Genomic DNA, 24,069 nt, shown 5'->3' with positions numbered 1-24,069 from the left:
TTTGATTAAAAGTTATCTTACATTATCAAGATGAATTTGTTCTGACACAGTTTAGCTCTGAGTTATTGTCATATTTTATTACCATTTTCTAAACTATAGCGAATAAACTGTGATAATGTGAGACAAGTTGTCTGAATAAATTTTGGTTTGACTGTATATGTAATTTATATGCGTAGCCTGCTATATTATTAAAAGGATCTACAAGCTATCAGTATTTGTTAGTTTATTTTTAAAATATAAAGTTTTCATATTTGATATTATTTTTATACTACCTTACAGATAAATATAAATATCAGCAACTATTTGAGCTTCTGATTTGCAGAAAAATATTAGTTTTTTTGTTTTTTTCCTCAAGTACTAGTTCCATATTCTCATTATAAAATTCTACATAAGCCACAAAAGCCTACAACAAAAAGTGTTGTGTGTGTGTTTTTTTTTTTTTTTAAATCTAAAGATTCAACAAACTGTTCTATTCCAAAAAGATTTGTCGGACTATAATTTCATTTGTCAGGCTTTACAGAGTTAATGTTATTTATTGCAATGACATTCAGGCATTTGTAAATGTCACTCAAATGTCCAAAGTGGGGCTACTGAATAGGAGACCGCTGCTAATACCACAAGCAAGTCATTTACTTGCAACTCCACTGATGACCACAGGAGGTGCTGTTGGCTTGTTTTATGCATTCATCTTCTGATCTGTTCTTCTTTGTGTGTCCTTGTTTTGTGATGAGTGAAAGTGCTGTTAAGGGACTCTCACAACTGGAGAGATTAACACTGCCTTATTACAACCCCCCCTTACATACACACACTCACACACACACTTTGAAAGCCTCATGAGTACTTTCATTCCTGAGCAGAAGGCTGTTATGTGAAAGCACAATGAGTTTGTCCACCATTTGGAGGTCATTCAGACCGAAACTCTACAGACTTGTGCGTTGTCTTGCCCTACCTTGGGAGTCATACTCCATCTTGGCTTCCTCTCTGCTGTGACCTATCAGACAGCAGACAGTGATGAGCGTCTAGGACGAGCGCAGAGGACCGGTGGCGTTCTAGACTGTACTAATGCAGTGGGCGGCCTGGAAGCTGGACAGCCGTTCACTAAACCGCAGCACTGCAAATATTCCCAGCAGCCCACTGGTCCTGTCAGCCAGAGCTCGCCGTACTCTTTAAGGTTAGACCCATGTTGCCAAGGAGACGGAGCAGCACTGTGTGTGTGTAGTTCTGTGATACCCTTTCTCTGCTCAACCTGTGACTTGCCTGTCAGAGCTGTGGTTTGACTCGTTCACAGCGGTTACTAAATAAATCTACACTTGCGTTCCCCTTTGCACAAGGAAAATGATTCTGATCTTCAGTGAAGAAACTGATTTGTGTGTTTGATATGGTAAAGAATGACCAGTGTACCGTTTTTGTGTGTTCTTGTATTTACCTGTGCAAACATGGTTATTGATTCAAATTGGAGGTTTCTTTCATTTAAATGTACCAGGTTTATTGGTTACTCAAACTGGACTTAAAACTTAGACTTGAAGCCATTAAAAAACAATTAACTTGAAATAAAATGTAAGTACTCTAAGTTTTTGGACAGTATAATTTTTAATGTTTTTTAATAGACGGCTCTTCTGCTTACCAAGCCTGCATTTATTTGTTCCAAAATACAGCAAAAGCATTAATATTGTGAAATATTTTTACTATTTCAAAATAGTGCTTTCTATTTTAATATGTTTTAAAATGTAAAAGAAATTAATGCTTTTATTTAGCAAGGATGCTTTAAATGAATCAAGACATTTAATGATAAAGACATTTATAATGTTACAAAAGATTTTTATTTCAGATAAATGCTGTTCTTCTGAACTTTTCTATTCACCAGAGAAACCTGAAAAAGAAATCGACTCAGCGTTTTCAAAATATTAAAGATAATGTTTTTTGAGCAGCAGAGCAGAAAATTAAAATGATTTCTGAAGGATCATGTGACTGGAGTAATGATGCTAAAAATTCAGCTTTGAAATCACAGGAATAAATAACATTTTAAAATGTATTCAAATAGAAAAAAGTTATTTTAAAGAGTAAAAAATATTTCAAAATTTTACAGTTTTTGCTGTACTTTGGATCAAATAAATGCAGGCTTGGTGAGCAGAAGAGACTTCTTTAAAAATCATTAAACATCTTAAATCTCTCTCTCTCTTTCAAGTTTATCTTGAAGTACTAAAATATAACATAAAAAAAAATGTAACTAAAATAAACTAAATTATCATTAAAATTAGTCATTAAAAACTAATACAAATGTAAAATGAAATGAATCTAAATAAAATGTGAAAAACACACAACCAAAAATGTATTTTTTTAAACTAAAAATAAAAACAAATTCAGAATATTAATAAAAAGCTATACTAGTATATTTACAATACTAAAATAACCATGAAATACTGTAACTGGCAATTGTGAGAGTGCAAAATGGGGCATGCACAAATTATTATTATTTTAAGTTTTTATTTTTTTCTTCAACATCTATAACATGTCTGTGTAAAATGATCTTTAAAATGTTTTTACATAGAACTGTATTGGACAGCAGAAAAAAAAAAAAATCTCGGATGTCAACAGGCTTATAAATTGAGGTACAACAAAAATTGTGACGAAATCAAAAACAGCAAATGAACAAGTGCAGAAATGTGCTTTATAAAATTGTTTAACTAAATAAACCTATTTGTTTAATACTAAATGAATTTTTCGAAGTCTTTCATCATTTGTTTATTTTTATTCATTAAGTGTATTTATATTTTACGTGTATTCATGTATTTATTGATTTGCAAATGTATTGGCTGTTTTTAAAAAAAATGTGTGTGTAAATGCAAATGGATTTGTCTAGCAAGTGCATTTTTTCTGATGTTGAGCATTGTTTTAAAGATTGTGTTTTTGGCACTGCAAATCCCTGAGTGTAAATGCCCCTCGGCAATGTTCAGTTATCCTGAACGACATTTGTGTGTGACTACTCCCAGAAACTGCTGTGTGTGTTTGTGTGTTTGTTTTAAGCTCTTTTGAAACTGTCTTTTTGAACATGAGAATGCATTCAGTATATATGCCCCCAAAAATGGCAGAAATGTAACCTCTCTTTCATTGAAGATTTCCATAAGTAGGGTGAATCGTTCTATACTCTTGTCTCTTTTACTGTCTCTTCCTCCGTTTTTCTCTTTGTCTTTCACTCTTATTCTTATTCTCTGTCTGTTTCTTATTTTCTTTTGTCTTTTGGCTCTTTGCAGAGGAAGAGGTGGAAAATTTCAATGTTTCCAGCTTGCAGGAAGAGGTGTTGCGGAACATCGAGGCTGACAGCTTCTGGTGCATGAGCAAGCTCCTGGACGGGATTCAGGTAAATTGATTCCCTATCTGCCAGCGTGCGGGCCTGATACATTCACTCTGTGTGTGTGTGTGTGTGTGTGTGTGTGTGTGAGAGTAGAGCACCACTGGGAAAGAGACGAATGTGTCGCGGCGAGATTCCCCTGCGTGTAGGTGCCCCGTCCCGTTTCCTCTCCTTGCCTTTCCTCGCTCGGCCTGTCCAGGAATAAAATCCATGATGAATATTCTCACTCTGCACCACAGGCAGGACGTAACCTCCTTATCCAAAGGGCCTGGCGGTGCTCGAATTGTCATGGGAAAGCAAAGCGACCCTCCGCCCCACATTCACTTTGTCTTGCCTGCCTCGTCTCTAATTGATTTAAGGCCATAAAACACCCGTGCTGTTTACGCAGCAGAGACGGGGACACACGTTGCGGTATAAAGCTAGGTGGTTGCAGTCCTCATCCCCATATTTCCACAGTGCTCTACCCCGGAAGACAGCAAAACATTCCCGTGCGGCCTGGTCTGTCACTTTTTTCCTCCTTGTTGATAAAAGACTCTGTAATTGGGTGTTGCTGCAGCTATGGGCACTTTTGGCCCTGTGGACTTAGAAATTAAACTCACTTACAACACATTTTTCGCTTAACTGGTTAATTTGTTTTGTCGTCTAACAAGTAGTGTCCAACAGTAGGAGAATAGTAGAATTTGTTGTTTTTGCCCTTGTTATCCAAACCGTTTAGCAAATGCAATATCCACATTGTTAAACGTTTGAACGTTTTTTTAGAGATATTTTTGCCCTTTTTGCCTTTATTGTGATAGGACAGTAACTGTTGACAGGAAGCAAAGTGGGAGAGAGAGGGGGGCCACGAGGCTATCAGCGCCAGTGATTGTTGAATGTTTTCAAACACTCTTATCTTGCGAAGTCTGATTTTGAAATTTGAATATAGAATTTGGTTGTTTTGTTTGGTCTGTAACTATAGGCAGCATTTTAAAGGAGAAGTTCACTTCCAGAACAAAAATGTACAGATAATTTACACACCCCCTTGTCATCCAAGATGTGCATGTGTTTCTTTCTTCAGTTGTAAACATTTTTTTGAGGAAAACATTTCAGGATTTCTCTCCATATACTGGTGAACTCTGTGTCAAACACCCTTTACAAAGAAATGTAAAACAGCGAGGAAGTTGGAGAAGAAAATGAGATGGGAGTTTTTCGACATAGCCTAACTGTCATGAACCGGAATATACAGAGTTTACGCAGAGCTAGACAAGATGACCGTTTGAGGTTTACAAAGTACATAAATTATACATTTTTGTTAAATAAGACCCTTCTTCCTCGGCTGGGGTCATTTATAGCCCTTTGAAGCTGCATTTAAACTGCATTTTGGAAGTTCAAACTCTGGGACACTATTGAAGTCCACTATGTGGAGAGAAATCCTGAAATGTTTTCCTCAAAAAAAAAAATTTCTTTACAACTGAAGAAAGAAAGACATGATAAATAAATCTTGGTTGACAAGGGGGTGAGTAAATTATCTGTAAATTTTTGTTCTGGAAGTCAACTTCTCCTTTAAGGCATCACTGACAGGCTCTCAACATAAAGGCTGTTCCAAAAGTTTGTGTATGTTTCATGATTTCAGTGAATTAGACACTGAAGCTGGTTTTACCCTATATGTGTGTTATGTACATTAATGCTTATTGTTTACTGTGCATTTGCTGTTCCAAATCGGTGACTCAGTTACCTTTTCAGTTACAACGCTACCTAAAAGCCCCAATATACTTGTAAAATGAACCAAAAATGAGTTGAAAATATAGGCATATCAGATATGGGCAAAAATCTGGTGTTATGCATCTCAACTCTTGTCAGCATTCAAGAACGTGGGTATCTGCACTGCGAAAGCAAGAAACAGCAGGAAGCAGTGAGTGTGCATCCTACCTTTAGCTGAGGCATCGTGAACATACAGGACAATGCAGTCTCCGATAGTCACAGCGCCTTGCTCTCTCATCTCAGGGGGCGAAGCGGTTCCGAGCTTGGATCTCAAAGACCCGAAGATTTTGACATTTGAAAACTGAAGGTCAGAGTCTGGGAAAAGTAGCAGGGAAAAAAAAGACTAATGAAGGTAAAAGAAAAAAAATGAAGACAGTTTTAGCATGACGTTCATATAACAAAAGAGATTAAAAATGATTAAATAAAAATAAAATTCAACCCTTGAGACGCCAAAGCGCCCGCAATTGAAGAAACACCCAATTACAGCGACGTGTTTGAAGTGCGTATAGACAGAAATGCACTCTCACGCACTGGCTTTAGACGATTGTCTCTTCACACATAAAGAGCATTTGTATGCAGCGAATCAACCCTCCTCACTGGTATTAGATTGAAATGCTCTCCAGGCCCTCCAAAGCTTTTGTGGTATTTTGTCTCTAATTACTGCGGTAATTTGTGTGTACAAAGCAGATTCTCTTAGGTGCTAATGATTTTTCTCCACCCTTTGTTTTCCTTACACCTTCACACCATGGCAGCTGATAGCTCTGAACACTTGCTCGCAAGTTGTTAGCGTCGGCAGTGCCGTGCTCTCTGCGTGTGCGTGTCGGTGTTTTAGAGTGGTTGTTAACTCAGAGTGTAGTTTTAGCGTGATTTTATAGTCTCAGCCGTGCGTAATTGTGTTCGGGTCTCTGGAGAGTGCTTGCGTTTAGAAGCGTAGGGTAGAAAAAGTTGTTAATTACAAGTATTGTATTTCCCTCCTGTGTTTGACAATAGAGAGTGATATCATTGCTATTGTAATGTATAATTATTTTAGATGACACTTTATGGTGTATATTCAGGAATAAGTATAAAAGGGGTTTTGTTTATGCGTCAGCCTTTGTTAAAAGAATATTCAAAGCTAAATACAAATACAGCTCTATGAACAGTTTCTTTGGCATACTGATGATAACCAGAGATAAAACAGACACATTGCTTTTACTGTAATGCAGTGCTCTTCTGTGCATAATTATATCTTACATGAGCTGTGTAATTAGGACTTTTTAATGTTGAGACTATTGTTCTAGGCAGATAAATTTTGGTTTTACAATGATTCCTATAATTTGGTCAATTTAAATAGTACTATTTTATTATTATTTGGTGAGTTTATTGCACTAGTATGATGTTTAGGGCTGCCCCCTAATAGTCCACAAGAAGAGGCTTGATCGACCAAAATTTCATTAGTCGCTTAGTTGCAGAGAAAAAAAAAAAAATCACAGGACATGATGGACAGATCATTAACGGCTGGTCTATGTGGTAATATAGTACATTGGCCAGGACATCCAAATGCTCACCTATCATTCATTGACCTCAAATATGGCTTATTATCTAAAATGTGTAAGTAGCAACTTTACATTGCCGCTCAATCTAATGTTACCCTAGTAAACTGTGCGCTATTCAAGTGTGTGTGTGTGCGGAGTATGGAAGCTGAATAGTAGCACTTTGTGCATGACAGATGGAGGCGCCGGTGCACTTGCACTTAAAATGCTCTGTCATTTCTTATCATAAAGATAAGAGTAATACATCTTGCAAATCTGTAAAGACTACGTTTATTTGTGTGCACTCACAATAACAACAAAACGTTGTGCTTTAGCAAAATAATTAAAGAAAACAGGGTGCGCTTTCTGCTGTCTCGGTCTCTTGAACTTGTGTATACTTGCCTTACTGACATGAAGAACATATTTATAGAGAGTGAAATGTCTACTTTTAAATGAACCAATTCAAATAGACATCAAATGTTCAAATATTATGTAATCCGTATATAACATGCATTGAGGCGCATCACTACTGCGGAGATGACGAGTCAGTGTCGGCGGATTTATGTCTTAAGCCGAAAACAAAGAAAGCACTAGTTTGTCAATAAATTCTTAAAACATTAATGCAGACTCCTTGCTGTTTTTCCCTGACACATTCATAATCATTATATCTGCCAGTACGCTGTTGCGAGCTTAGGCTTAGACTATGTAGGCAATTAAAGACTCATTTTTATTATTTATATGGTTTATTAATAAATGTGCAACTAATAGTCAACTAATGCTTAAAATGAATGACTGTTAGTCGACCAGAAATAATAAAGGGTTAGTTCACCCAAAAATGAAAATTCTGTCATTAATTACTCACCCTCATGTTGTTACAAACCTGTAAGACCTTCATGCATCTTCAGAACACAAATTAAGATATTTTTAATGAAGCTTTCTGACCCTTCATAGACAGCAACGCAACTGACACGTTCAAGGCCCAGAAAGGTATTAAGAGCGTCGTTAAAATAGTTAATGTGACATCAGTGGTTCAACCTTAATTTTATGAAGCTACAAGAATATTTTTGTGCAAAACAAAAACAAAAGCAAAAAAAAAAAAAAAAGCAGAAATAACGACTTGCATTCCTCTGCCTGTAAACAAGGTCTAATGTTTTATTATTTTTTGTATTCTGGCAGTACTTCCGAAATGTATGTAACCTTTTTCATTTATGGTCACATATGTGACCCTGGACCACAAAAACCTCATAAGGGTCCATTTTTTTTTATTGAGATTTATACTTCATCTGAAATGTGAATAAATAAGCTTTTTATTAATCTATGGTTTATTAGGATAGGACAATATTTAGGTGAGATAAAGCTGAGGTGCAAAAATTCTAAATATTCATCGCTTTTAAGGTTGTCCAAATGAAGTTCTTAGCAATGCATATTACTAATCAAAACTTATATTTTGATATATTTGTGGAAGGGAATTTACAAAATATCTTCATGGAACATGATCTTTATTTAATATCCTAATGATTTTTGGCATAAAAGAAAAATCGTTAATTTTAATCCATACAATACAGTGTATTTTTGACTATTGCTACAAATATACACATATGTGTGTGTAATATATATATATATATATATATATATGTGTGTGTGTGTATATATGTATATATATGTGTATATATATATATATACATATATATATATATATATATATATATATATATATATATATAATGTATGTATATATATGTATATATATGAATGAATGAATGAATGAATGATTAAACAATTCTATTAAATTAAATTAAATTATTACATTATTTAAAACTATAATTAAAAAATAGACTTCAGTTATAAGTGCATAAACGTATTTGTTTTTTTGTTTTTTTTCAAACACATTTAGGCAAGGGATATTTCATTATTTTAAGCCTGCGTTGAACTCTGAACATTTCTTTAAAAAATAATGAGTCATGAACAGGATATAAAAAAACAACGCTCTTTTGTTCAGCAGAAAGTACCAGAGTTCATACTCAAACATTCATTTAATTCGAAAAGAGGATAGTGTGCATATTTGGGAGGGTTTTTGTGATCATGCAGCTATGAGCCAGCGGTTGTCCTCCTCTGCAGTCTGTTCTCTTTAAAGTCAAACTAAATGCTTGCTTGAAGGGTTATGACTTATTAATAGGAAGACCTTAAGCCCCTGGAAAAATGACTGCGTTGTTTGTCCCTTGCTAGCTGAGCTGGTTGCTGTGTGTACACGTGTGGATCCATTAGGAGCAAATCCATCTGTATTCTCAGCCCTGAAGAGGGGAAATGAGAAATGGGTGTTAAAGCAGGCAGCTCACTGCAGAAGCCATTATCTGTGATGTCCAACCCTCAGGCCAGGACACCACAAAGCAGCTTCTGCCTCAGGACTGTGGGAGTTTGTCTCTGTTCGTCTCGTATTGCAAATCAACACGGTCGTCCTGAAGGACCACCGTAGCCTGTGTTTCTTCACAAAGCAATTCTCTCATTCAAAAGCAAACCACAGCATTTATTGGCCTGACTGTATTAGCTTGAATTTGTGACAGTAATTTAAACAAAATGAGGCTGCCGTTGCCGAGAGTCAGGAAAATGCTATATGTGATCAAAAAGATTCACAAAACAGTTTCGCGAACTTGTCCATGAGTTAGTGATTTGAATCAGACTTGCTCAGTCGGTGAATTGTTGTTTCTGAGTTTTCAAGCTTTGCGTGACCACAAATTGTTTTTGATTTAAACCAGGAACCATTATTATTGGTCAAAATGTTATTGATATATTATTCAGTGTGTTCTAGTTTTTCTATAATTGTAATTGTTTTTATTTAAATTATAATTTTGAAGTGATTTCAGTGGAAGCGTCTGAGTGGATATGATATATTTTAATTAAAACTATTAGTGGGAGGTGAGAATTACCAGTATGTATTTATATACTTATTTATTTGCTTATGTATTTATTTTCACGAAATGTCTTTTAACACCATCTGTAAAAGGGTTGATCTTGAATAATTGTATTCTAAAAATAATTGTTTTAGTCTTTTTTGGGTGGATTTGAACCTAGAAAGCCTACTTTCATTACATTTCTGACATTAAAATAATAGGCGATTCACATGATTTGCATAGAGCTGAGGTGTTTGTATGTTTATTGTAGTTAACTATAAATATATTATAGTATAGTACGCTTTTAGTTTTATAGTTTTGTATATCTCTGGAGAGAAAAGTTTGGGAACACTTTATATACATTACGAAAGTACTTAAACAACGTGTAATTCTATTGTAATATGTGACCCTGGACCACAAAACCAGTCTTAAGTAGCACGGGTGTATTTGTAGGAATTGCCCAAAATTATTGAATTTTCTTTTGTGCCAAAAATCATTAGTATATTAAGTAATCATGTTCCATGAAGATATTTTGTAAATGTCCTACTGTAAGTATATCAAAACTTAAGTTTTAATTAGCATAATATGCATTGCTACAAATTTCATTTGGACAACTTTAAAGGCAATTTTCTCAATATTTATTTATTTATTTATTTATTTTTTATTTTTTTGCACTCTCAGATTCCACATTTTCAAGTAGTTGATTCTTGGCCAAATATTGTCCTATCCTAACAAACCATAAATCAATGGAAAGCTTATTTATTCAGCTTGTAGATGATGTATGAACCTTAATTTAAAAAATAAAAAAAGACCCTTATAACTGCTTTTGTGGTCCAAGGTCACATATCAAAATTTTTCTGAATGATTTGAACTGCTGTTTCCACTCAGTATTTAGAAGAATTTAAAAGGTATTTATGAATATTATTAGGTAAACAAACCTATCGAGGCTAAGCGAATGACACTAGGGGGCGAAATGCGATAATCAAATCTGAATGTTGGAGATGGTGAAAAGACAATTTACAGTGGATGAACATTGTAAAAATTTAACTGTTATTTTATTAACTGTTAGTGTAATAATTATTTTAAAAAATGGCATTTATATATTGCACAAATAATAACTTGTATAATAAATAATAGAAGCCACTGGCTCTCTAGCAATTTTTTACAAGTCTGGAGTCTCTCTCAACACTGCATCTCTCGCAAAACACCAGACCGTAATATGCGCTGTCTCCTAGTGTAGGAAATTAACGAGGACAGCTGATGTGTAAACACACACACTGAGCAGCAGCTGAAGGAGGAGACCTTTGGACTCCAGTCAGTCATGGTGTGGGGAAGGAGACGAAGCCTGACGGAGACGGAGTAGATCTGAGACTTCCTGTCAGCAAGAACGTAATTTACTCGCCTCTCACGGTGAACGCTGAGGTGTTTAGTGTGTTGTGTAGAGGTTAATAGTCGACACATGACCTTCTGACTGTGGAGCTTGGGGTGCAGTGATGTTTTGGAAACCATTACACCAATGAAATTTGAAAGATAAACCCACCTCTGGGAAACCGCTTTTGGAAAAGAGAAGTTACTTTTATAGGGCTTTTACAAGTTACAGTCCCCAGTCATTTTAAAAATAAACAAACTAACTAACTAACTAACAAGAACTGCATTTTTCAAATTATTTTCAGTCAAACATTTTTGGACACTCAACCAATGGCGTGAGATTGGCACTTTGCTTAAAGGAGAAGTCCACTTCCAGAACAACAATTCACAAATAATTTACTCACCCCCTTGTCATCCAAGATGTTCATGTCTTTCTGTCTTCAGTCGTAAAGAAATTATGAAAGCATTTTAGGATTTTTCTTCATATAGTGGACTTCAATTGTGCCCCTGATTTTGAACTTCAAAAAAGTAGCTTAAATGCATCTTCAAAGGGCTCTAAACGATCCCAGCCGATGAAGAAGGATCTTATCTAGCGAAACAATCTGTCATTTTTTTCGGTACTTTTTAAGCACAAAAGCGCATTCATGACGTTACGTACTATTGAATCATATTGAAATGTCACGCCGAATGTAGGCAGAACAACAGACCCAGTGTTTACAAAGCGAATGGGCAAAGATTAAGAAAGTGCAAGCAAGTCAAACGCGGTTTACAAACAAAAAGGTACAACGTGTCGGATGATTCTGAATTGTAGGAGAAAATAAGATGGAGTTTTTCGCCATACTGTACCTTTTTTAGCCGGAGTACACAGACGATAAACTTAGACGTTATTAGTAGTGACGGGGAGTTCGGATCATTTTACCAACTCGGACCTTTGAGTCTTGTTCAGCAAAATGAACTAATCTTTTTTTTGAGTCATTTCATTAATTTTAGTAAAATCAGCATCACGTGACAGCCCCATAAGATGAACGAATGACTCGAAAAACCTGAAAACTTGAAACAGGTGAACTAATTCCAGTACAGAACCTAATAGGATGTTGCGCATGCGCGACTGAACGAATCACTCCCCGAGACGACTCGTTCTTCGAGCTTTTGTGCTTAAAAAGTATATAATTTTTTTTTTTTTTTCAAAAAAATAACTGATCGTTTCGCTAGATAAGACCCTTCTTCCTCGGCTGGGATTGTTTAGAGCTCTTTGAAGCTGCATTTAAACTACATTTTTGAAGTTCAAAATCGGGGGGCACAATTGAAGACCATTATATGAAGAAAAATCCTGAAATGCTTTCCTCAAAAACCAGAATTTCTCAGAAAGACATGAACATCTTGGATGACAAGGGGGTTAGTAAATTATTTGTGAATTGTTGTTCTGGAAGTGGACTTCTCCTTTAACCCGCATGAGGAGTGTTCAAGAAACCTTTTTGAGAGCAGTCATTATTTTTGCAGTTCCATTTGGTGACGCTGGTGGTGCAGAAATGACACACTTCAGCTTTAAAGCCAGTGTATGACAAATGACAGCAGGACGCAAGGGAAAACACTGGCAGAGAGACAGCTGTTATAAGACGCAGTGACCACTCAGTCATACTCCACTCATATGATTTTTTATACAGAAACTCAAATCTAAGATCAGCTTACTGTTACCAGATGCTTATTGAACATAGCAGACCTTGTGCAGGTTGGCTGTGTTTCTGTGCTGACGTACATGCTGGCACAACAGTCGTGCTTTGACACTGGAGGCCATATGTCAGACTACAACTTGTTGGACAGATTGCTTGGTCTGGGTCCCATGTTTGTGTGATTTAAAGGCACAATTTTATATACTCTCAGAAAAAAAGGCACAAAAAAGCTGTCACTGGGGTGGTACCTTGGAAAAAAGGTACACATTTTATTGGTATACTACATATTAGTAAATAATGATATAGATTAGTACTTTTTGAAAAGATATAACCCCAGTGACAGCTTTTATACCTTTTCTTCTGAGACAGTGACACAAAACTACCATCCACATTTAAGTATTTTTATTTGTGGATGATAAACAGATGTTTATAAACCAAGTTTATAAGCTTCTAGCAGTAATCTTTGGCCTCGCTTTTTGCCTTTGGCCAAATCATAGCCATGCTGATATTCAGAAAATAGCACATTGGTGAGTATGATACATTTTTAACATATACTGCCATTGAAAAGTTTGGGGTCTGTAAGATTTTCTATTTAAATATGTGAATATATTATAAAAATATATATTATTTTTGTGATGGCAAAACTGAATTTTCAGCAGCCATTACCCCACTCTTCATATGATCCTTCAGAAATATTTTTTTTTACTGTGTATTTTTATTTGGTTGTTCAAGAAACCTTAGTTATTATTGCAGTTGAAAGCAATTGCGTTGCTTAATATTTTTGTGGAAACCATGACTATATACATTATTGGTCTTTTGGACCCCGCTGACTTTCTTTGCAGAACAACAGCAACAAAAAATCACAATCATGCTATTTTGGAAAGACATGAGAGTGAGAAAATGTATTTGTTTATTTATTTTACGCTATCCCTTTAATATTGTGAATTATGCAATAGGTTTTTTGTGTAGCAAGCAAAGCAGTTCAGAATATCAGCACATTTTGCTGCTTGTCAATCAAGTCAACGGGCCAGAACTTAAAGTTCATTAGCCTAGCTGGTTTGTGGTATCTTGGCACATTATTATAGAATTAAATCAAACGTGGTCACGGAGTGTGATTTTCATGGCTTATTGCTTTATTGGTTAATACACTATATGCCAAGCCCAAAGCAACTGCTAATGCTGTTGACTTGTAATAAAGATCAGTTTGTGTGTATGCGTGTAGATATAGATAGATAGATAGATAGATACATAGATAGAGATATTTATATAGATAGATAAAATGCGCAAGAAATAAATACGCAAATATGTGTGTAGTGGAAGTGGGTTGGTGACAAGAATCTATATTTCTGGAAAAGCCCATTGCATGATGGAGATAAGCCAAATAAGAGGCATAAGCCTGATAAGGGGTGATGGGGACCCACAGAAAATGCTTGAGAGGGGCAGATAGGTGTGTTTATATCTACAGGCTTTAAAGTGTGATGGAGGCAGATTACTGAGCTCATGCATACAGCTCTGCTGTGATCTGTTTCACAGTTGGTGCTGCTGTATGCCTCACTCGTTTTTGCCCTTCCTTTTCTCTGATCAGTGCTTCTCTTTGCTGGGCTTCTTGCACCACACTGTTCGTCCACCTATCTTTAAACCCAAGGACTTCCAACTGTTTCTGTTTTTTCATTCATATATATATATACTTTTTTAATTTTTTCTTCTCACACATATAAAATGCATGCTCACCTGAATAAAACGTCAGATCAAAACTGCGTCATATCAGCCATCTGTTTAGCCCAGGTGGTTTATCTTTTTACTCGTATACTCTTATCTCACATGCCGAGTTGAAGAGCTACAAAAATAGTTTTAATTGCTAAAAAACAAAAATTGTTGCATGTACAACAGTTGGTGTGGCCTAGTATTTAAATATATGAGATAGCAAGCAATTTTGGTTCTCAATTGAGAGGTTTAAGCAAAATGGTCACTGTTGTGCACTGCATGTTGATCCTAACCCCATCTGAAAATGACCTGTGCAAACCTGAATAGTTTTTATTTCTTATTACTTTATCATAATTCCTCCCTCAGAGATCAGACCTATTATTAATCGTTATATATTAAATAAGTGGCAAGAAGAGTGGGATACATGTACAAATAAGAAATTACATGAAATCCATCCGGAAATTTAAAACTAGATTTGATCAAGTGGTATTTACCAGATGTCGCATAGGTCATACAAGACTGACTCATGCATTTTTGCTTAAAGGTGAAGACCCTACAGTGTATGTTTTGTAAGATTTCCCTTTCTATCAAACATATTTTGTTGGACTGTCCTGCTTTTAATGTATGTAGAAAACTCTTTTATGAAGTGAAGACACTTAAAGAGGTATTTAGTATAATTTTGCCAGAAAAAGTTTTAGAATTTCTATCATATGTTAATGTAAGAAATCTTGTGTAATATAACTTTTTTGTTTGTTTGCTGATTTTTATTGTATTTGTTATGCTTGTGTGTTTGAATAGTTTTTGCCATGAACATAGCCTAAGATGCTGACATGGCATTAAATAAAATATATACTTTACTATACTTAATCAAAAAGTCCCCAATATACCTCAAACAAAACTATATATATATATATATATATATATATATATGTATATATATATATATATATATATATATATATATATATATATATATATAGTATATATATAACATATATAATAAAAAAAAGGGTGGAACGAAGTTCGAAACAGCTCAACAAAAGCAAATTTTTTAGGAAACCTTCTTTGACGTGAGGTTTTTTATTTCCGGTTTTATTACTCATTCCATGAAGGTCAGACAGGAGAACAACATCCAAAACAACAACAACACCAAGTTACTAGCAATATGAATACACTGGATTGTCGAATAGCTGAGCTGGTACAAATATATCCACACCTGTACGATAGCTCGCGGAGAGACTTTAAAGATTCGGAGATGGCATTTAATTCCTAGAAAGAAAGTATGAGTTATGCAAAGCGACGTAGAGTGACATCTAAGACAAGTTTTCCAAAGCCATGAATGAAAGGAACGAGTTGAGATAAGGCAGCGAGTAGCAAATACATGTTTCAAATAAATGTTGTTACATCATACTACTGCTGCTGCTGTTTTTTCAGTGAGTGAGTTTAAAAGGTATGCAAAAAAATGAAATGCCAAAAGCAGATATAATTTGCCTTTGTTTTTATCAAAATTAAGTCATAACACCACATAAAATATAAAAAGGTGCGATAATTTACCCAGTGTAATAAAATAAACGAAGGATCATTAAATAAAGTAACAGGTTTGTGCCGTTGAGATGAGATGATTTTTTTTTTTCCACATCATGCTAAAGTTCTCAGGTTATGGGGCTGTTTACATAACAACATTTTTAGCCAAAAACACAATGGCGTTTTGGGGACTAAAAATGCATAATTTTGAGAAAAAGTTTTTGAAAACGCCACCGTTATTATTTTAGTGTAAACACCCAATACAGGACTCTTTAAAAACAGTACGTGTTAGATATGTAGACATGCGCAGTCCGTGTCGAATTTTAAATGAAGTGTGTATGTGAAACTTTTTAAAAATGCAAGGGAAAAACTTTCCGTTTTTGACTTCTTCGTTGTCATGTAAACGTAGCCTATGAGCTATTCACACTTCCCATAAAAGACTGATTATAGAAAAGGAATGGTTCTTTTGTATTGCGAACATAATACTTGACTTTGAACTGCTGCTAATCATTATTCTTTTGTCTATAATATTCTGACTGTTGGTACCCGTCTCACACCTAGGTACACTTCAGGGGATACGCATGAGTGGTGCGACATGTACTAATCTACACCCCGTCTCCAGCAGCGCAGGGGTGTTGGAATGTTTGAAAACCGTATACTGTCGCGCAGCCTTTTCAAACTTCTTTTTGCCCCCAAACGAAGAAAGAAAAGGAACTTTGTTTAAAGTATATCAGGGCCTTAATACTAGTCTAGTTGAAAAGTAGACTCGCAAAGGACACATTTTCACTCTGTTGTCTTAGGTGTGATATGCTGCAAACTGCTCCATTCACGTTTCTTTGTCTCCACCCTGCAAACATTTCACACTTTTTCCCCTGCGTGAGCCTCAAGCATCTGCTGCTAATCTCTTGCTGAATGTCTCTCTTAAAAACAGTTTTTATCTTATGATCTTATGTGCTGTCTCTGTCAAGTTATTAAAAAAAATATATATATATAATCACATTTGAAAATATTTTTTGACTTGTTCTTCTGATAAAAACACACATTGTAGTATCACCAGAACATTTCTGTAATACAACAATCATCCTCATTATCTGATCAATATCAAGTGTGTTATACCTTTATAATTTTGAATATTTTATAAATGTTACTTTTTTTCAACAATACAGTATTCAGTAAATAAATGTACTGTGTACATAGTGTGTCCTTTGAGGTTGTTTTTTGACTTATTTAACGCTGCAATATTCCCTTTATTATGTATAGTTTACTGGGGAGAAGTTAAACAAGTGCAGTAGTCCGTAAATTGTCCCACTCAGTAAGGTTAATACACCACCATTAGACCCCCTGCTGGTTCCTCTGTCAGCGGTGGGATAGGAGGGGGTTTAGAGGTGTGAGCCAGAGGACCATAAACTAATTAAGGTTGTAGAGAAGTGGAGCCCCTTTAAAATTGTTTATAAACCATTAGGGGGAACACGTTCTCCCGGGGATCTGCCGCGCAATTAGAACCAAGGTCAGAGGAACAGCGGAGGGGGAATGGGGCGTGCTCAGAACTGCTGCTGTGGACAGAAAGTGGCATTTACACTGGGGCAAATGCTCGCTTTTATTAATTTCCTAAATAAATAGGTGCCTCACGAGGCCTTTTGTCAGTATAATGCACCTTCAGTGATATTAATGAACCTCTTGCTTATTTAGCCTATTTTTTCCCTCTCTGGCTTTCTCTCCCTCCCCTTTCTCTCTCTCTGTATGCCAACTTAAAAGAAAAAAAAAAAGAAAAAAGAAATGGAACCATTTGCGACCATTTTGCACCTTGCGGCTCTTGGGGTTTGGTGTCAAATGCAGAAATGGAACGTGTGAAATTGGTTAAAGAAGTGAGAAAGCGAATTGTTAATCATTCATTTACTAAAGAGAAGCAAATGCTGTTGTATTTTGTCCCAGTTTCCATTAGAAGACCCCTGGTTGTATTAAAACCTATGGCGTTCAGCGTGTTGCATAACCAACAAAGACTAGAGGTAAACAATCCCTGTTGGATTTACCAGAGATCAGGCCTGTAGGTAATCTGTCCATTTTATTATCTCTCTCATCTGTTATTCCCCCCACCCTAGAACGTGCTTAAACAGCCAGGACAAATTAATTGCCAGCGGAGCTTACGATTTTCTGATAATCAGATAAATATTTGCATGCAATGGTGGCACACACTAAAGCAAATGGGGCCTGAGGCCTTAACAATTTGATTTGGCCAATTGGTCCCCCGCTTCGTCGGAACAGTTTATTGACTGGAAGTGCGGAGCTGCAGATTGCATCGACACATGCTCAGACAGTTGCCTGCCAGCCTATTCTTCCGTCTCTTACACAGTTAGCATTGATTAATGCTTGATCTTTGATGCTTATGCCAAGTCAAGTTCCAGCCTTCAACACATGATCTTTGAAGTGTCTACGCTGGATGTCAAACCTCCTGCCGGAAATGCGTCCTGTGGTTTTTGTGTGAATTTTCCGGCGGACCCTAGGGGTTGTTGGAGAATACAGATGAAGTGGTCCTCTTTCATCCTTATCAGATGGGCACCTCTCAGAGCAAAGGGTTTGAGATGTCCTTCACTCTTGCATGCTGAGACCAGCGATACTACAACACAGCAACCAGACAGCTACCAATACCATCTCGGCGGCGCTCTTGAGACACTCAGACTTGTCGCCTCAATCTGTTTTTTCTTTTTCACACTCTTTTTCTCTCTCTGTGAAGTACACAGTACTGGGCCAGCGTGTAATTTTACTCGTTTCCCCCTGGGCCGACACGGCCCTGTGCACAGTCGGGCTATTTTCTGAACTGTTGTTTAAGCAAGAGGGGGCTATTGTCTCATATTTTGGCTCAGCACACAAGTGATAATGTGACTCTGAGCAGATGCCGCGACCGTGTGCAAAAGAAGTGCTGTTTTATTCTACGTGTGTATCAGTCTTGCACGAGGGCTGCAGCAGGGGCCGCTCTTTTGTTTTAGGAGGCAGTGTTATCCTCCTGCCCCCCCCGCCAATTATATTCAATCAGCCACTCTTGAGGAAGTGGCAGCAGGAAAAGCTTGAGTTTTCTGCTTGGCTGCTGCTCTCTCCTGTCCCTCTTTTACTGACAGCCGTATGCCTCCGTCGCAGCTCACTGAGCCCCTCAGTCAGATGTCTGATAGTGCAGCCTGTCGCTCATATTCTTCCTGCCACATAACCTCCCTCATTAACTCTTCTCTAAGCGTGCACATGCAAAGTACTAAACTCATGAACCATACCTTTAAAAGACAAATCCATCAGCCTGTGGCCACAATAACATGAGTGTGATGCATGTTATATGAATACACTCTCAAGTGTCTTTTCTTGTCCATCAAGATAATATAAAGGCTATGCCATGAAATGAACTGAAGAGAGACAGATGTTAAGCAACCAAACATGATAATTCTGTCAATCATTCACAATCTTTCCATCTGCAAAAGCTCTTAAATCTTATCTACATTCTTTTCAGCTTGATGCACTGCACTGGATTTGACATCATTAATGATAAAATGGCTTTGGTCCTTGAGTGTCTTGTAACTGAAAATGTCTTGCACCAATTCAAATGTGTTTAATGGAAAATGATAGGAGATCTTTAGAGTAATCGTATGTCTTCAGAATACTTAAGACATATAAGCCAGGTTTCCATCCAACGATTTTTTGCGAAACAATATTTAGCGCTTCAAAACTTTTACCGATACAGCTGATGGAAATGCCATTTATGGATAAAAATTCTCATGTGTCGACAAAACTTTCGATGTTTAACTTTAGCACATTAATTCTATATTGATCGTTCAAATGTTGCAAAATTTAGTTTGGAAACACTTTTTGTTGAGAAAAGGGGCTTTCACGCAAATAAATGTGGTATCTCATGACAGAATTAGCCTATAGGCAGTGTCCCTGTTTGTGGTGTTGCTCATGTTAAAGCACAGTTTCTCCATATTAAATTATATTCATATTATTAAATTGTATCTAAAATTATTTTATATATGATAAGTACGTTCACAATAAAAACAAAACATTGTGCTTTTTGAAACAAACAGGATTCCGCTTTCTCGAGTGCAGAAATGAAAACGAAAATGAAACAAAATTCTGCATATAGGCTGCTTTTTTTCTTTAGTTTTGTTAATTTATTAATTATTTAAGAAAAAAATATATTTTGCATATAAGCCTATTTCTTTTATATATAGCTTATGTTTTTCTCCATTCGCAGAAGGGCTGCAGGTGCGTGATTTGACCATGTTAATCCTCACATTCTGTAGACAGCAAGTTTCGCAAAGTTTTTTTACGCATGTTCTCTTTGTCCAAACTTGGCTATTTTCTACATATATGGTGTCGTTTTTATCCATTTTGGAGTTTGACTGTTATGGTGAATAGTCTTCAAATTGCCCTTCTGTATTCACATGCGAAGGGAAAACATGGGTTTTTTCGACAACACAAGGGTGAAGTAAACAATTGCAGAATTCCCTTTTTTGTGTGTGTGTGAACTATTCGCTATGACTGACAAAGAAAAAATAGAATGTTGTCGATTTCAAAGAGTGAACTAGGGAAGCAGTGAATGCAGACGTTCAGAAGGTTCAGAAGATAAGCTCATGATCCTGGATGTTCATATTCTGCATGGGTGGGTTATTTCTGATCCAGCTTCGCCTGGAAGAGCAGAAGCGATTGAGAGAGGAAAAGAGGACTGCTTAGACTAATGGAAAGGCATCAGCAGCCACAGAGAGAGTGTAAAAGCCCTCTCCTCTCCTCTCCATGAATAACACAAAGCTGAGCTGTTATTATGTTCTCTGGTTATCATGGGTCGTCATCACAGCTCCAATCCTTTCAGCAGGCTTGTTGTTTGCATCAAGCTGATTTTTTCCACAAGTTCTTATCAAAGAGCTGGAATTCATATCCTCAGATTTACAGTTATTTATCTCACTTATTTACCAAAAAAGTCACCACCTGCTTCTGTTATCTCGGATCATCTTTTTTGCCTTTATTCTTTTTCACCCAGCAGAGAAATCAGTCCCTTTGCGGGTAGTGGGAGATTAGTAATCTACTGAAGGTGAGTGATGGACGTTTTGAAGAGTATAACATCGTCCAAAAAAGCTTCAGCTGGGAAGCTTCAGTCGCTTTAGCAGATCAAAGATGGATTGAGCAAAAAAGGATGCCACAAAACTTCAACTTGTTCCCCAGCCAAGGCTTTAAGCAAATCTCTGGAAAAGAGGATGCTTTCTAAAGAGCATCGAGTGGGAAATTTAGCACCTGCTTGTATCATCAGAGCTCTTCCTGTCACTGCATGTTATAGAGGTACAAGTCAAACCTTTCCCAGTTCTCCTTTTCAAGATTATAGAATCTTCCCAGCTTGGTTCAGAGCTGGTTAATGATATTGCTCTGGGTACCGGATTGTTTACAGCTCCCAGGGTCCAGTGTGTAAGAGCACCTGCACTTCATTAAAGTACGGGTGCTTTAATAATGCAGATGTAATTACGGAGGTCTCTGGGCAGGCTTAATGCATGCTTAAGACTGACCCACTCTTCCTGCCTCAGAGGTAATTGCATTGCATCCATGTGTCGCCAGAACATGACATACAAGGAGCGAGAGAAAGAGGCATTTAACTTGTTTAGCTCTTGCTATCCAATGGATTTCTTATCAGATGTTGTCTCCAGGGCAGTCCTACGGAGTTAAAGCAATGAAGAAATGACAAAATTAAACTGGAGGTCTCTTTACACCCTGTATCCAATTGGAGTGTTGGAATCAGTTTTGCCTGTTAGTAAACACTAGTAAGGAGTCATTTCCAAGAGATCTGTTGCTGGGTTTCTTTTTCTGCAGTGTCATGCAAGGAGCTCTGCAAACACAAAAAGTTAATTTGACCGAGTTCCACTCCTCATGTATATTAAACAACTAATCTGGAATATGATATCAATAAAGTTCTTATGTTTCACAAGGAAAACTATCAAAAGCATCCATCAAACTCATGAGCATGCACTGCTTGCTCTTAAGCTACAATGTGAACTTCCTGTCTTTTACTGCCATGATGTGGCGTCATGCTTCCTGTCCAGTGTGCAACTGTTTTCTAAAGCTTTAGAATAGCTTTGTATAAGGAACAGATCAAAATGTAAGTTTTCATTCAACAGTAATATTGTATTTCACTTGTTGGAACTTCCAGAGACGTCTCTTGGACAGTTTATGTGCTTTGTATATTAGTCAAGAAGCAAAACTAAACTGATACTGCCAGGTTTGACTCGGGTTCCCAATGGAGTGTTGTTTCGGAGTCAGTTTTGACCGTTAACATGCACTTAGCACTTGGTAGGTATGCCGGAGTTGGAGCCAAGACTTTGCCCATGAGATGCCCTTGTAATATGTTCTCAGATCTGACCTGATTGTGACTGCATCTCGAATCGTGACTCTCACCCCTTTCCCCACAGCCTGGCCACTTTGCCCTAACTCTCAGGGACTCCTGCAGAGATAGATTAGCCCGGCATGGAGCGTTAATGTTCACTGAGCCACAAGCATCCTCCAGGGTCAGTGCTCCAGCTGAAGATTAGGTGTAGACCTGTGAAAGTAGGCCAAGCACGGACTCGGCTGCCGACGCCCCATCTGTTTCAGTGCCGCCTCATTGTGCTGCCCCTTTAAAGTCCTGTTTCGAGGTCACGGCAAAGAGGAGGCGGTTGGTTTTAATGGTCGGGATCCAGCTATTCATGTATTCATCTAAGGCACCTCTGGAGCGCCGAGGCTGCACATCTGAGCCTGAAGGACAGCTGAAATTGTTTATCGGTTAATGACTTCTCTCCCCTCACGGGTGTTTGCCGCCTCAGCTGCTCCCAGGCTACATTAAAGTATCCTGCCTCTCTGAAGTCTCATCAAAGATGGAGCCATAGACCTACTCACATAGTGCAGAATATCTGTCTGTCCACCTTTGCAAGTTGAAGACTGATTGCGAGTATCCTTCTCTTTGTTCAGTCCAGAGTATTTGCACTTGTTGGGGTTGCCAAGACACAGAGGACCATGATATTTGGCAAGCAATTAGGTGATTGTCCAAAGTGTATAATTAACTCTCCTACAATCATTACCTCTTGACAAATTTTGGATCCCTCAAAGAGCCACTTAGAGTTTGATCCAGTGAAAATTGATTGGAGCAAAAAGCCTTTGAGATAATACTTATATCAGTGCAATTTGATGCAAAGGAAAAGGCTAGCTAGCCATTTGAATGCAGTCCCTATACAATTACGGGTCTCTTTTGTCACTAAATGTACTTAAGCTTTAAGCGTTCGTATGAAGGTGTCCCCATTAGGTATGATATAACTCAGACCGCTTGATAAGGTGTCACCATTATTGTCACTCACAGTGTCATCTCTCCATTTGTCCAATGAAGTTATCCATTCTCACAGTCATTATGACAGTAATTTTAATGTTAAATGTCATCTAAAAATTAGGAGCAGCTTCTGTCTAGCCATGCATTCCATTAAATGAGTATTAGAGAGTAAAAATGTAGACAGTTAAGGTTGAAAGCAAAAGTGCATCACTATCCTCAAACTTGCTATGTGTTTTTTTTTTTTCTTTTTTTTTTTTGTTAATTTTTTTTGGCTGTGGTCTGTCCTACACACACACATTTACATGACCTTCCAAGTTATGAACTTGCTCTGTCATATGCTACATCTTTTCCTCACACAATTTGTTTTAGGGAGGTGATTTCACAGCAGGTATCATTGGACCTGTTTACGGCTGAATGTCCCGCTTGCGTACGCATACATCTGTTATTTTCTTTGTAAGCATACCTCTTTCACATCAGCAGTTTTATTGCTGTGAATGATGGGTCTTCAGGCTTCTGTTGATTATATCCATGCCTGACAATCTCCGCATAGCAAACCACCCAATTTATCACCCCCAACCCACTGCTTGTTTTACACTGGCTCTCGACAGCTGAACTTGTCCTCCGCTCCTATGGGCGGTATAGCTAGGCTAAGTTTCCTCCAGCGGGAGCGCAGAGGGAATCCCACTGAGGCTTGTGGAGTGATAGAGGTGGGTGGGGGTCTCTTAAGTAGCTGTCTGGTCAAGAAGGGTCTTTTAACGTAGGCTGAAATGAATGTGGTAATTAAGCTGCACTGTGGGCCACAGGACCTTGATGAATATTATCACTTAATTATAGGATCACTATTCCCAGCACGCAGTTGAGCTCTGCTAGCACACAATTTCTTTCCCAATGCGGATGGGCGGTGGTGCATGTATTCGTGCATACATATGCATATGTATGGGATGTGTTCACTGTGTGTGCTAGTTGCAAGATAATGTCTAACCATAACTTTTACCAACTAATT

At 37.2% G+C, this 24,069-nt stretch overlaps 1 protein-coding gene across 2 annotated transcripts in view; it reads left to right on the top strand.

Annotated features, from left to right (window-relative positions):
- Positions 1-24,069, top strand: part of tbc1d22a (TBC1 domain family, member 22a) — a 153,815-nt gene that overhangs the window by 67,318 nt on the left and 62,428 nt on the right. For both annotated transcript variants that reach the window (XM_051107327.1, XM_051107328.1), the window contains exon 9: positions 3,252-3,358. In XM_051107327.1, coding sequence (XP_050963284.1) covers positions 3,252-3,358 — 107 coding nt within the window. The remainder of the gene's footprint in view (positions 1-3,251; positions 3,359-24,069) is intronic.

This window comes from Labeo rohita, chromosome 4 (genome assembly GCF_022985175.1).
Source record: "Labeo rohita strain BAU-BD-2019 chromosome 4, IGBB_LRoh.1.0, whole genome shotgun sequence".
NCBI classification, from domain to species: domain Eukaryota; kingdom Metazoa; phylum Chordata; class Actinopteri; order Cypriniformes; family Cyprinidae; genus Labeo; species Labeo rohita.
This window is presented reverse-complemented; position numbering and strand designations above follow the sequence as displayed.